General features: G+C 57.0%; 2 protein-coding genes across 2 annotated transcripts; one reads left to right on the top strand and one right to left on the bottom strand.

Annotated features, from left to right (window-relative positions):
• Window positions 1-5113: 5113 nt before the first annotated feature.
• Window positions 5114-8079, top strand: FAM110D (family with sequence similarity 110 member D). Its single transcript, XM_047083335.1, has 2 exons — window positions 5114-5172; window positions 7158-8079. Exons 1-2 carry the CDS (start codon window positions 5114-5116, stop codon window positions 8077-8079), a joined length of 981 nt encoding a protein of 326 aa, XP_046939291.1.
• A 1535-nt stretch (window positions 8080-9614) lies between these two features.
• Window positions 9615-12857, bottom strand: CUNH1orf232 (chromosome unknown C1orf232 homolog). Its single transcript, XM_047083517.1, has 4 exons — window positions 12774-12857; window positions 11574-11657; window positions 11366-11463; window positions 9615-9915 (listed from the first exon to the last, which is right to left on the bottom strand). The coding sequence occupies exons 1-4, from the start codon at window positions 12855-12857 to the stop codon at window positions 9615-9617; spliced, it is 567 nt and encodes a 188-aa protein (XP_046939473.1).
• Window positions 12858-13437: the final 580 nt, after the last annotated feature.

The following is a 13437-nucleotide window of genomic DNA, read 5'->3' as shown; positions in this document are numbered from 1 at the left end:
CCTGCTTTGGATTCTGTGTCTCCCTCTCTCTGTCTCTGTCCCTCCCCCGCTCATGCTCTCTCTCTCTCTCTCTCTCTCTCTCATGCGCAGTCTCGCTCTGTCTCTCTCTCTCTCTCTGCTCCTCACCCCCCCACCCTCTGTCTCTCTCAAAAAGAAATAAACATTAAAAATGTTTTTAAATAAATAAACATTAAAAACACTAAAATTTTTATGTTCAATTCTATTTCCTACTATATCAACAGATCAAACTTTCACCAAATAGTAATGTTAAAAAAACTAACAAGAAAACAACTGCAGAGAGGCTAGCAGGGCATTACTGCCAGTAGAACGCGAGTGATATGAAACTTTTTTTTTTTTTTTTTTTAGCAATCTCTACACCCAACCTGGGTCTAGAACTCATGACCCTGAGATTAAGAGTCACATGCTCTAATGACTGAACCAGCCAGGCACCCCTGAAGCTTTTCACTATAATAACATATTTAGTAACTTTGCTTAAATCAAGACAAGAAAAATAGATTTTACGGAATAAGGCTAGAAAAATTTGTGAATTACTCACATGTTTATTTTCTTACTCATACAGTATTGTTGGCCCTTGACCAAAATACCCATACGTGTGCAATAATAATTAAATTCAGTCATGTTTGATATTTTCATGGCTTTCTCTGTGTTAAAAAGAAACACCAAAACATATTTTTCAACTTGTCATTATGAATGCATATTTGTCAATGTTTGCAGGAGGATACATTTCTTGCCGCCGCGTTCCACGCGAACCCTGCCCCCGACTGCTCTCCCATGTGTGTGTTCCCTACTCGGCTAAGCGGAGACTGGATGGTTTGGGTTCTGTGCACTGGATCAAGAGGCGCCCTCGCTGAGGCCAGCGGAGGAAAGTGAGGGTGACCAGAGAAAGGCGTGGGGGCGGAGGAGGTGCCAGCAGGTGGGGAAGCGCTGCCACCCGGGGCTGCCCTCGTGCCCGCCCGAGCGTGCGTCCGGAAGACTCCGGGCTCCACCTCGAGGGAGAGCAGATCTGCCCAAGAGCCCGGGCCGCGGGTGCTGCCCTGTGGGTGCGAGTCCGCTCTGCAGGCCCGGCTCTGCCGCCTCCAAGCCGTGTGACCCTGGCCGAGTCACTTCTCCGCCTCTGCCCGCTCCCTCGCCGCACCCCCTAGGGTTTGGGAAGAAGCAGGTGTCGCAAGGAGCGCAGCGCCTCGCGCACAGCGGACAGTAAATGGAGTTGGTTTCCTTATTCTAATCCTGGGCTGGAAGCGCTGTGCGAGCGGACAGCCTCTCTTACTCACTGTGTTCACTGGCAACGCGAAGGGGCTCCACAAACAGCGTGTCATGACACCTTCCTCTCCGCGACCCCGCTGCCCTTCCCTCCCCCGGTGGGTGCTGGGCAACGGCTCTGCCCAGAGGCCGCACCCCTCGGAGGCAGAGTGGGAGCCAGGCTATTGTTGTGGCTGAGATTCTTTCCTAAACGGAAGGTCCCGAATTACAGGATAGCTGCTCTGATCTCCGTGGGGGCGCACATGGCGCAGGGGGCCCCTCCTGTGGTGCTGGGGCCTCACCGGCGCCTGCGCCGTGGGCCCCTCCTGCTGGCAGCTCCTGACCCCTCCCGGAGCCCTCTCCTCTGAGCCGCCTTTTCTCAGGACCCCCCACCACCTCACGCATCTCCTCCCTTCTCGGCACCTCATCTTGTCTCTCAGCCCTCCTGAGCCTCTCCCTCCGTCTGTCCCTCTCTCCCCCTCCTCCCTCTCTCTCCCTCTCCTCCCCTCCCCTCTCCACACCCCCTGCAGTCCCCTCCCTGACACCCTGGCTCCTGCTGTTTTGGGGTCTGTAGCTTTCACCATCCCTCCCCCAACACCCCCCTCCTCCAGACCCCACCAGACATCCCACCCCTGCCAGAAATCCCTTCCAGGCCCAGATACCCCCTCTTTGAAAAACGTACCCCTCCCCTCTTCTCTGGCAGAACACACGTCCTCCCCTCTCCCCTGCTTTGTTCATCTCGGTCACAGAAAGAAGCACTGCTCTGGCTGAAGTTGTGATCAGTCTGTCATGCCCCTGCCCCCAATCCACCCCTAAGCAGGCTGAGCTCCCTGAGGGCAGAAACCGGTCTGACCCTGCTGCTGACCCCACAGCGCAGAGCAGAGTTCAGAGTGATTTGTTGACAGCAGCTGAGACTGTGGGGTTAGAAACCATTTAGGCCGGAGGTGTCATTGCAGGGCAGGGGCTAAGAGGCAGATCCATCTAACATTTATGCGCACCTTGAGGCACCAGGGGCTTTCTCAGCTGCCACTTCTTTGTGCCACTCAAGACCTGGGTCTTCTCATTCCGATTTTACACAGAAGGAAACTCAGAGAGGTTGAGTTCTTGCTCCAGGCCACACAGCCAGTGAGCGGTTACACCAGGGTTAGAATCAAAGGCAGGGGCTGAGCTGTGTGTGGCTGTGGTGAGGGGCCTGTAGCTGGCTGCTAAGGGAGGTGACAGTGTGGGTCGGGGGCCTGAGGCTGGATCTGAAGGCCTCCCAGAGCCTTCTCATTATTCCCGACACTGACCAGAGCTGCTCCCCCAGCCTCCCCCCCCTCCCACTCTCTTCTCCGGAAGGAGCCAGTTCTGACTCAGCCCATTTCCAACTGATCATCAAGGTGATCCGGGAATGAGCTTGGAAATAGGAAGGAAATATCTCTCAGATTTGGCCTCCCACAGGCCCAGGGTCCTGCCTCTAGCACCGGAAGGAGCCACTTTAAGGATGTCCCTAGGGATCCATTACCAGAAAGACAGATGATCCGTTCATGGCAAGTGTGACCCAGAGACGGGGCGGGGGCAGGCAGCTGGAGCTCCACCTCATGATCTCCCCCTCCTCAGTCTCTCGCTGACTTGCAGGGCTCTCTTACCCAGAAGGCCAATCCAGTTTGACCTCTCCTCCATGAGCCTGCTCCGCCAGCACAGTAGAGGGTCTGTTTCCATTGGCATCCTGGGACAGGGTACTGTCACCCCTCAGACTGTGCGCTGGTGAGAGCAAGGCTACTTGACCATCCCCCACCTCGGACTCCAGAGCTGTGTCTCCCCCCTCTGACTGGGCGCTCCGAGGGCTGGGGCTGCCTCCTCCATCTGATGGAGTGCTCCCACAAGCAGAGTCCCTTCTAGTCACCCTCATCAGACCAGGGGCTGCCCCAGGGCAGCCCCTGCGTTCCACTCTGAATCCCTCATTCTGCAGTCCAGCATCTGTCCTAGAAAAGAGCTGAGAAGCCCACTCCCCACCCCACCCCACCTGCCCTTCCCAACCCGGATGCTCCTTTAAGACCAAAGGGATGGGGGTTGTCAGACACAACAGCCCCATCCTCCCCCTCCTTCACAGGCCAGGTTTCCTGCCATTGACAGCATCCCAGCTGGGCCCTGCCCAGCCTCCACGCTTAACCCCTTCACGACCAGATCTCAGCGCTATGGGCCAAGAACTCCAAACTGCATCTATAAAATTAGGAGAAAGAAAGTACCCATTTCACTGGGTTGTTTGGAGAATTAAACTTATTAGTCATGGCATGAAGCACACACAGAACAGTGTCCAGCATATATTAATCTCCCAGTAAAAGTTCTTTGCCTTGTGTGAGCTTGGATCAGTCATTTCACATCTCTGAGTCTCGGTATTCTCAACTGTCAAATGGGGGAACTAAAACCTACTACTCCCCAAAGATTGTCCGAGGGATGAACTGTGATCATGTAGATGAAAGCACTTCTCAAAGAGCCGTAATAATACAATATGGAACTATTGTGGACCAAAAAAACCCCAAAAAACAAAAAACTTCCTTTAACTAGGTGATAAAAATCTCTTACCAGCAAATGGGCCTCTGATTTTTTTCAGTCTCATTACCTTACTTTACAGACAGAGGGTACAGTGGAGAGTGGTTTTGGAGTTGGGTTTTGGCAAGATCCTGTTTCTTCATCCATCAAGTGGGATGGTCACGTCTGCTGGGGGGGGGGCACCCCCTAGGGTTTTTAGGATAGACAAAGGAGATCCAAGAGCACAGGTGTGAATGTGCTTTGCAGACACTGAAAGTTCTACAAGAGAGGGAAAGGGATTTGTGGAAAGTGGTCAGTTGAAGGAGGGCAGGGGCCCCTTGGCAGGGACATTGACTTTTTTGCTCTGGGTGCTGCAGTTTACTGGGGAGAAGGAAAGAGGTCTCCCGGCACCAAGCACTGCGGGGACAGGGCTCCCCCTTGAGACATGAGATGTCAGCTCTAGAAGTCCCTGGTGGGGCAAGGGAGAAAGGAGACCAAAGGACCCAGGCTTGGCCCCAGAATCCTTCCTTCACCACCTCTTCCCAGCCAATCTCATTGGCCATAAGAGGACCATGGGCAGAGGCACCTCCAATGGGCTCCAAGGTGGCTGTCTTCCCAAGACTTGCTGGGACAGGCTCACCCCGCACATCTGCGGCACCCATGCCCCCACCCTTAGGCTGCAGATTCCTGGCCTCACCCCTAGGGAGAGCAGGCTTGACACCATCCACACACCCCAATCAGGACAGGCCTAAACCTGCTACAGAGGAAACAGCACAGTCAGTTAGGACCCTGCTCTGCCTTCCCATTTAACCAAGAGGTTCTGCAAACGCCTAGCAGGGGGACTGGCCCCATATGAATAGAATGTCCCTACCCCAGGCCTCTGGAGGAAGCTAGGGAATCAGGAGACCTTATCTAGGGTCCTGGCAGTGTCCCAAGCTCACTGTGCTTCCATACAAATCACTTAACCTGTCAGGGCCTGTGTGGCCAGCTGTAAAATAAAGGAGCTGGACCTGGTCCAAGGGTCCTCTCCAGCACTGAGACTGTGACCAGGAAGGAGTTAACTGGAGACCAGGCTCCTGGTCAGGAAGGCAAGGGTTAATCTGGGGGGGGGGGTGGAGACTCTCTGGCCTTTTCCTGTGGAGAGTGAGGTTTGGCTGCTACCAAAGTTACTTCCAGTCCTTGCTGTCCCTCCTGGCCTCCTGTGGTCCTTCCCAGGGACCCCTGCATTCAGCCTCCATACTCAGAGGTGAGTGCATCCTGAGCCCAGGCTGGGGTGGGCAGGCACTCAGGGACCCTAGAGCTGGGAGGTTGACACGAAGCCAGCGAACAAATCCCCCAGCCCATGTCCAGAGCTGAAGCCACGAGCAAAGTTCAGACCACTAACCACAGGACTGGGAGAAGGTGGGCAAACGGACGGAGGGCACCCTAATGTCTGCCAGGCTTCTAGGGTGGAACATCTGTGGTCGAGCATCAGGGCCAACCCAGGAGGCAGGGAAGAGACGGCGGACGGCAGATTATTTTGGTCCCTGTGTTTAAGGACTTTTTATAGCCTTGCTCCTCTGGGCTGGGAAGAGGAGAAGGGGATGGGAGGATAACCATGAGGTCAGACAAGCACAGTGCCCTCCTGGGACCTTGGAATCTGACCCATTGCCTGGTGTTATTTCTTGAGAGCTGGGAGGGAGGACACTTCCAGGCTCTCCTTGCTGCCTGAGTTCCCAGCCACCAGCTACCTATGGACTGACTTACTAAACACTAGATAGGTGTGTGTGTGTGTGTGTGTGTGTGTGTGTGTGTGTGTGTGTGTATGAGAAAGAGAGAGAGAGAGAGACAGAGACAGAGAGACAGAGAGAGACAGAGACAGAGGCAGAGAGACACAGAGAGAGACAGAGACAGAGCCAGTAAAGCTGAACTGGCTATGCTGGGCTGGGGGGGTTTGGCAGGGTCTCTGTTCCAAGGCCTCTGGGGGCGGGGACCCTCCCTCTATCCCTGGCAAGTTCTGTTCTTTTGTTGCCTCTAGACTGGAGGTCAGGTCCCCTCAGCCCCCAGAACTTATGTCTCCCTTTCAACTGAATGGAGGATTCAGGGAGCAGGGGTGGCATGGGGTTTGCTGAGCCATGTGGGTGGCCCCCTCTGTTACTGCCAGCGGAACTGTCAGCTCTTGATTTACAACCGCTCCAGGTCCTCTTCCCCAGTGGCCGAGGGGAGGTGGCGGACAAGGGTCACAGGGTCTCAGGATGAGAAGAGGGCAGGGACCCCGAGGGCAGATTTCCGGGAATGCTGGCCGGTTATGGGGAAGAATTTGTGGAGGGAACTTTTGAGTGAGGCAAAGGGCCCACATCTCATGGAAACTGCTTGGTTTTATAGCAGCAGGAATAGAAGCAAAACACAAGAGGGAAGTTCTGATAGGCAAGGAGAGGCGCCAGCTGGACTAGTTCTGCAGTGCGAGGTTAGAGACCCGTCTCCTAACTCTCAGTAAGACCTGATTAAGCCCCTTGCTCTCTATCAGTTTCCTTCTCCGTGAAATGGAAACGCAGAGGTGATGTTTACAGTTGGGCACTGGGGAATTTCCTTGGCAGAGGTACAGAGGTGGCAGGTAGCTGGCTGATCTGACCTCGTGACCAGCTCTCTCTCCTTCCCCATGGCCCTGCTGGGACTGGGCAGGGCAGTTGGCTGCAATTACTGGAGGTTCCTACCCTGTAGTTATATCCCTGACCCCCAGTGCTTCAGGGAGGGAAGGGTGGGCCCCGCCAGAGCCAGCCTGTGGCTGGGGAGCCTTCTTGTCTAGGATTCAAAGTTGCTGGGTTGGGAAGAGGTATTTTTTCCGGTTGAGGCCACTTGCGGGAATTGAGCTGGGACCAGCCCCACTTCCTTTTCCAAGTGTCCTGCTTGCTGATGCTTGCTTGGCATGGCTCCGTGGCCAGATTAGGGCACCCTCAAAGGGGCATTAAAAAAAATTTTTTAATGTTTTTATTTATTATTTTTGAGACAGACAGACAGAGCATGAGCAGGGGAGGGGCAGAGAGAGAGGGAGACACAGAATCCAAAGCAGGCTCCAGGCTCTGAGCTGTTAGCACAGAGCCTGACGCGGGGCTCGAACGCACGGACTGTGAGATCACGACCCGAGCTGAAGTCAGCGCTTAACCGACTGAGCCACCCAGGTGCCCCAAAGGGGCATTTTTTCCTGGGCGGCCAGGGAGCCCCTGCTCAACCTCTTTGAGGGATAGGAGAGCAGGGGAAGAGGTGGCCTGAGCTTCTGCCCCCTGGACCCGGCACTGGTTGATTTGGATGGGGGAGGGGTGGCTGGCTGATCCTATTCCCAGGAATGCCTACAGGAGAGGTGCAGGGCCATCTACTCTTTCCCACTGACCATTCCTCCTTCCCTGTAGGTACCAGGGAGTCCCGACCAATTGCTCTTGGCTCCTCAACTGGCTTCCTCCCTCCAGTGGCTTATGGGGTACTATCCTGCCCAGCTCCGCTAAGATGATCCTGGCCTCTCCCTCCACCCCGTCCAGGGGACGGACCCCCAGCGCCGTGGAGAGGTTGGAGGCCGACAAAGCCAAGTATGTCAAGACACACCAAGTGATAGCACGACGTCAGGAGCCAGCCCTGCGTGGGGGTCCCGGACCGCTCTCCCCGCACCCCTACAATGAGTTGGGACCCCCTGGATCGCCCAGGACGCCCAGGCCCGCCCGCCGGAGCAGCGGCAGGCGGCTGCCAAGGCCTGACTCCCTCATCTTCTACCGCCAGAAGCGGGACTGCAAGGCTTCGGTGAACAAAGAGAACGCCAAGGGCCAGGGGCTGGTGCGGCGCCTCTTCCTGGGGGCCCCCCGCGACGCCACCTCGAGCAGTCCCGGCCCAACCGAGCGACCAGCGGCTCCTGGGGCTTGGGCCGCTCCCCAAGATGCCCCGGAAGCGTCAGGAAAGCGGGCGCTGTGCCCCACATGCTCACTGCCCTTGTCGGAGAAGGAGCGCTTCTTCAACTACTGCGGCCTGGAGCGCGCGCTGGTGGAGGTGCTGGGCGCTGAGCGCTTCTCTCCGCAGAGCTGGGGCGCCGACGCCAGCCCCCAGCCCGGGGCGCCGCCGCCGCCCGGCTCCGGGGACACCAGCGACTGGACGTCCAGCGACACGGATCGTCCGGACGGTGCTGGCGGCGGCGGGGGCGGCGGCGGCGGCGGCGGCTCGGAGGCCGCGGGCTCGGCGCGGGACGGGCGCCCCCCGGTGTCCGTGGTGGAGCGCAACGCGCGCGTCATCCAGTGGCTGTACGGCTGCCAGCGCGCCCGCGACCCGCCGCGCGAGTCCGAGGTGTGATTGCGGCCGCTCGGGAGCGGGCTTCCGGGAAGTCCGGGGTCCGGGCAGGGTTAAGGGGTGGGCGCGGGGCTGGACCCGGGCACCGGAAGGGACGCCCTGCCTCTGACGCGCCGGGTGCCGTGGGGCGAGACCTTCCCTCTGGATCTGGGCTTCCCCTTGTGAACCTTGTGAGGCTGGGACAAAATGATTCCCAAAGGCCCTTCCCAGCGCAGACGGCGGAGGGGGAGGGGGCAGCTATGTGGCCCCTGTGGAGGCCGGGTCTGGGGAGAGAGGTCTAGGGTGGGAGATCAGAGAATCTGCTGAATAAAACCACAATGTTATTTAAAGGAGTCGTGATGTTGGATTAGAGAGTCCATATTGAGGAAAGAGGCGGGGCGGACTTGCGTGGTTAGGTGCGTGGGTTTGGAGTGTGGGTTCCAGGCTCACTGCGTGACCCTAGGCAGACACTTAACCTCTCCGAATCACAGTTGCACCCCTCGGTGATCAAAGTATTTTTGAAAGGGTCCTCAAGCTCATGGCCAAGTGACTGGCGTATAGGAAATGTTCAATAAACGACAGCCGCTAAGACCGCTACTGAATTGGTAGTAACTCTATTATGATCATCTTCCCCACTGATCCTGACCTGAGTGAGGTCGGTCCAAACTAAAGCTGGGAGCCTGGAATAGCGCGTTTGGGGAGTTCTGGCGAGGGGTCTGCCCCAAAAACCTGGGATCCGCCGGCCAGGAAAGGCCGCCCGCATTCCTGGAGATTTGCTGCCCCCTTTTGGTTACTAGCTATGAATGGGCTGAGATGTGAAGAATCCAGAATTGAGGGCAGTAAAGGAAGGGACTCTTCAAATGAGGATTTTGCCAACCAGGAGCCTCACATCCTGCCACTGTCTTCCTTTCCGTCAGAGACACACAGGGTCCCCTGTTTGCCTCACACACGTCCACACGTCCAAGTCTTTGTTTACGGTCCATCCTCCCTTTGCCTGAGTTACCTTCCCCTTTTTTTCCACTCATCCTTCTAAGATTACATATATTCATTCTCCCTCAGAAATTCCTGAATTTCCCAATCGGCCTCATCTCCTCCGAGCTCCCAAGTACAGCCTTATTTTTATGCCTCAACTTGTCACTTTGTGTGGGACCCGCTGGTAGTTTGAGTTCTTTCCTTTGTCTCTGACCTTCCTTACCCGAGTACAGGGACTGTGCACATAAAAGGGCCACAGGCAACGTTTGTCGAATGAAAAGAGGCTGAACAGGGCGACGGGCCCTGTCCTCTGGGGCTCCAAAGCTTCCTGGAAAGTTGTAGTCTAAATGGGACACAACCTTTCCTGAAACCAGGACTGGCTGGTCATTTTCTCCCTGTACGTTTTTGGGGGGAGAGGGGGAGGACGCTTTGAGCTGGACCCCGCCTTGAGGTTGCCCACCCAGAAGCAGTCATCCCTGAGGTCCGGACAAAAGCACGCGGTCACACAGGGTGTCGGGTCAGGGTCAGGGCTTTTATGGGGGGGGAGGGGGCGAGGGGAAGAGCGGGCGCCTTGTTGGACCGGCCGGCTAGTCACCCTTGGGCGCAGCCTTCACCCTCATCTCGGCCAGTTTGTGGGTGAGGAAGCCCCATTTGAAGCCGGCCACGGTGTCGGCCTCCCCAGGCTCCGGGCGCTCGGCGGCCTCCTCCGCGGCCTCGTCCCCGGCTTCGGGGTCCCGCTCCCGGGTGGGTTCGGCGCCGCGCAGTATTGACGCCGCGGCCGCCTGCTGCTGCTGCCACCTGCTGGCGAACGTGTCCCAGAATCCGGACCCTCGCGGCTCCGCCTCCGCCGCGGCCACCGCCTGCGAGGGGGACTTCGCCGCCAGCGGGCTGCGGGAGAGGGACGGGTCAGGGGCCAGCCGAGAGGCGGGAGGAGAGGACGAAGAGGGGAGACGGGGTGCAGACGCTAAGAGTGGGGCCGGGGAAGCCAGGGTGAGGTCAGATGACGGGGGGGGGGGGGGGGACGTGCCGGGAGACTGGACGCAGGTCAGGACCTGGAGGCCAGGGGAGGGTTCAGAGGCACTGGGAAAGGAGGCCGGAGTGGGACAGGGTCAGGGGATTAGGGGAGGGGTCTGAGAAGAGGGGGCCGAGACCAAGATCCCTGGGGAGAGAGTAGGGGTCGGGGGTTTAGGGAAGGAACTCGGGGGAGAGGGGCAAGGCCGGAGAAGGGAAGCCTGAGGCGCCGGGTCCGGAAAGCTGTGGGAGGGGACCGGAGAGAGTGGCGGGGCCCAGCGGTGCTAGCGGGAGGAGTGAGACCCCCGCGCAGGTCCCCATCCGGGGGAAGGGGCGAGGTCAGACTCTTCGAGAAAGGGTCTTTGAAGCCGGGGTTGCAGCGCTGGGGAAAGAGGCAGGGCGGGGGCGGGGGCAGGGGCAATGTTCTGGGGTGGAGGGAAAGGGGGACTAGGAAAATGAGGGAACCCTGGAGAGAAGGACAGGTGAGGAGACCCAGAGGAATGAGAAACGCCTAGATCAGAGGCTTAGCCGGGAGGAGGACTGGGGAGGTGGCATGGAGGGGAAGGGCAGTCAAGGAACGGTGATGAGGCTTGAGGTGGGAGCCTCAGGGCTAAGGAAGGGTCCTTGGAGCTCTGGGAGGGACAAGAGATGAGCGCCAGGGGACAGAAAGGAAACCCCGGAGCTGGAGAGATGGGTGGGTCAGGGGGACTGGAAGGGAGAAAGGAATAAGAGAATGTCAGAGGAAGGAGGCAGGACTGGGCTGAAGGAAAGGGCAGGGAGGCAGTGTGTGCCAAAATAGAGCTAGGAGAAAGGAGCTGGCCCGGGTACCATCCCCTAATCCCCAGCAAGACAGCGGTCCCTAGACTAGCCTGCCTCAGGTCTTCAGGAGCCTGGCTGCAAATATAGACCCCAGGCCTCATCCTGCATCTGCTGAATCAGAATCTTTGAAGGAGGGTCTGGCAGAAATTCCCTAGGAGGATGAGGGTATTGGGAACCACTGATCTGGACCACCCTCAGTTCCAAGCGCCTAAAGTTTCTGTCTTCTGTTCCCTGATTGTAGGGAGATGACCCCTCCCATGTGGATGGGGAAAAAGAGCCTAAAATACCTCCTAGCACCTTAATCCCAACAGCCCTTAAAGTCCTCCTGAGATCTAACCTAATCTCCAGATATGATGATTTGGCCTCTTTCCTGCTGAGAGAAACTGAAACAGCCCGTGGCTGCCTCTCCCCCTCCCTCCTTGGTCAGAAAGACAAATAGACCAGAAGGAAAGGACGTGGGAGAAGGGAGACCCCAGGCCCATCCCAGCCCCCACCAACACACACGTACTGGTCGGCACAGGGCTCCGGTGGCAGCAGCTTGTCCTCATCTTCTTTGTTAAACAGAGACGACATTGTCAGCCAACCTTTCACCCCGACCCCCTGAACCTAGGAGGAAGGGGCTGGGAGTCAGGGAAGGGTCATAGCACCACCTCCCAGGATTCCACAGCAGCCTCCTCCAGACTCCCCCGGGCTGGGGTAAAGAAGGAAGAACTCACCCGGCGGGCCAACTGGGACATGGGATGGAAAGCCTCTTCGGTAGGTTCTGCCGGCTCAGAGTCCACTAACGCTGGGTTCCCTCTCTGGGACACAAGACCCCTCCCAGCATGAGAGAGGTCCCAGAGGAATGGGACTTCCCTCCCCCGCTGCTAGCCTGGTACGCACACCCCGGCACCCCAAACCCCACAACTAAACACCCATCTGGTCCCCTCACGCCCTCCATAAATACATACAAGTGTACCTCTACACAAAGTCACCAGCCACACACCTTACCTGTATAGGAAATCCCTGCAGACACCCTCGAGCCCACATACCTGCCCACCCATGGACGTATCCACACACACCCAAAAATGTGTGGACAACGGCATGCATGCTGATGTAGACACACACCTGTACATGAGCATGCCTCCACAGGGCTATGCCTCTTCGCCTGTACATAGCTGTACGTGCTGTGAGGCACCTATACAAGGACACGTACACTGTTATACCATTCACACCTGTGAACTTACAGAAATGCAGGCAGCGGCACAGAGGCCCATCTACAGCACACTAAACCTCTCCACCCATCCACAGACACAAAGATGGAGATGCACACACACACACACACACACACACACACACACACCCTATAGAACTAGTTCCTGCCCCTGCCACATCTGTTTGCACGAACTGCTACTTATTACAGCCTCTAGATGTAAGACCGTTCCCAGTGTCAGAGCCTTTTTGATTTTTTTTAAATGTCAGAATAAACATGCTCCAAGTCTGGCTCTGATCTGATGCTGCAACAGTGACCCTCTAAGGGCAAGCACGACTTCTAGGACCATATTCTCACTTCCTCTCCAGGCAAGCCATCCCAATTCTGCTTAGCTCTGCCCATTAGGAAGTTGTGTCAAGCTGCATGTGCCCCATGTGGCTACTGCCCCCTGGTCTCTTCCATGTGGCAGCCCTTGGCTGCCATCTTTGGAGATGGAGTCCATCGTGGGAGACAATGACCATTTTTCCCGTGGCCCCCCAATCTTCTTCCTCAGTTTCCTGAAATATCCTGGCTTTCGGCACCAGGCCATTTGTCATCCTTGAGTGTGCCAATTGTTTCTGCACAAATGTGCCTCCCCTCACAGAGCCTGTCCCTTGCTCTTCATTGTATCTCACTCCTGCTCTCTCTGCCCATGACCCACCCAGCAAACATGGATGGTACCCACCTCCTCTGCCAGGTCTTCCTCAGATTCCCCACTGAGGGTCTGTAACACTTTGGACTTGTAGGTTTTCCAGAAGGCCTGGTTCATGGCTGCAGGGAAAACAGGCCTGGCACCCAAGCTCAGGAAGGCAGTGACTCAGTGGGCACCCAGCGGGTCTGGCTCCAGGAACTTGGTGAGGCCAAGAGCCTGTCCCAGGGATCAGGTGACTTCATTAAAGATGCACCAGCCTCCCCAGCTGGCACACTGTCAGGCAGGTGAGCTGATCCAGAGGAGTCTGGGGTGGAGACAGGACAGAGCTGGCTTCTGTGGCCTCAGCCCCTCGTCTTGACCCATATTGGCCAAGAATAATGGAGACATCTCTCTCCACGGAGGCCCGCTTCCTGGCCCTACGGGTACTTGAATTTGATCTCTTGGAATGGCTCCAAAAAAAATCTGCTTGCATTCACAAAGTCCATTTATAAAGTCCTTGGGCCCAAGACCCACACTGGTGCCCCTGTGACTGTAGCCATACCAGTTGTGCCTTCAGCAGGGCCTGCCCTATGTCCCCACTCAACTGTGAACTGGAGTGGGGAGGTCTCAAAGCCCCTGGCTGGCACCCTGGGCTTACATTTCTCTGCTTTGTCTGGGCTGGAAACCGATTCCTCTCCCCAGGGATGCACGTGCATGT

This window comes from Lynx rufus, unplaced genomic scaffold (genome assembly GCF_022079265.1).
Source record: "Lynx rufus isolate CCGP_SWC_20201006 ecotype Redwood Valley unplaced genomic scaffold, mLynRuf1.p SCAF_2, whole genome shotgun sequence".
NCBI lineage: Eukaryota > Metazoa > Chordata > Mammalia > Carnivora > Felidae > Lynx > Lynx rufus.
The sequence above is the reverse complement of the archived record's forward strand: the minus strand, read 5'-3'. Positions and strand labels throughout refer to the sequence as shown.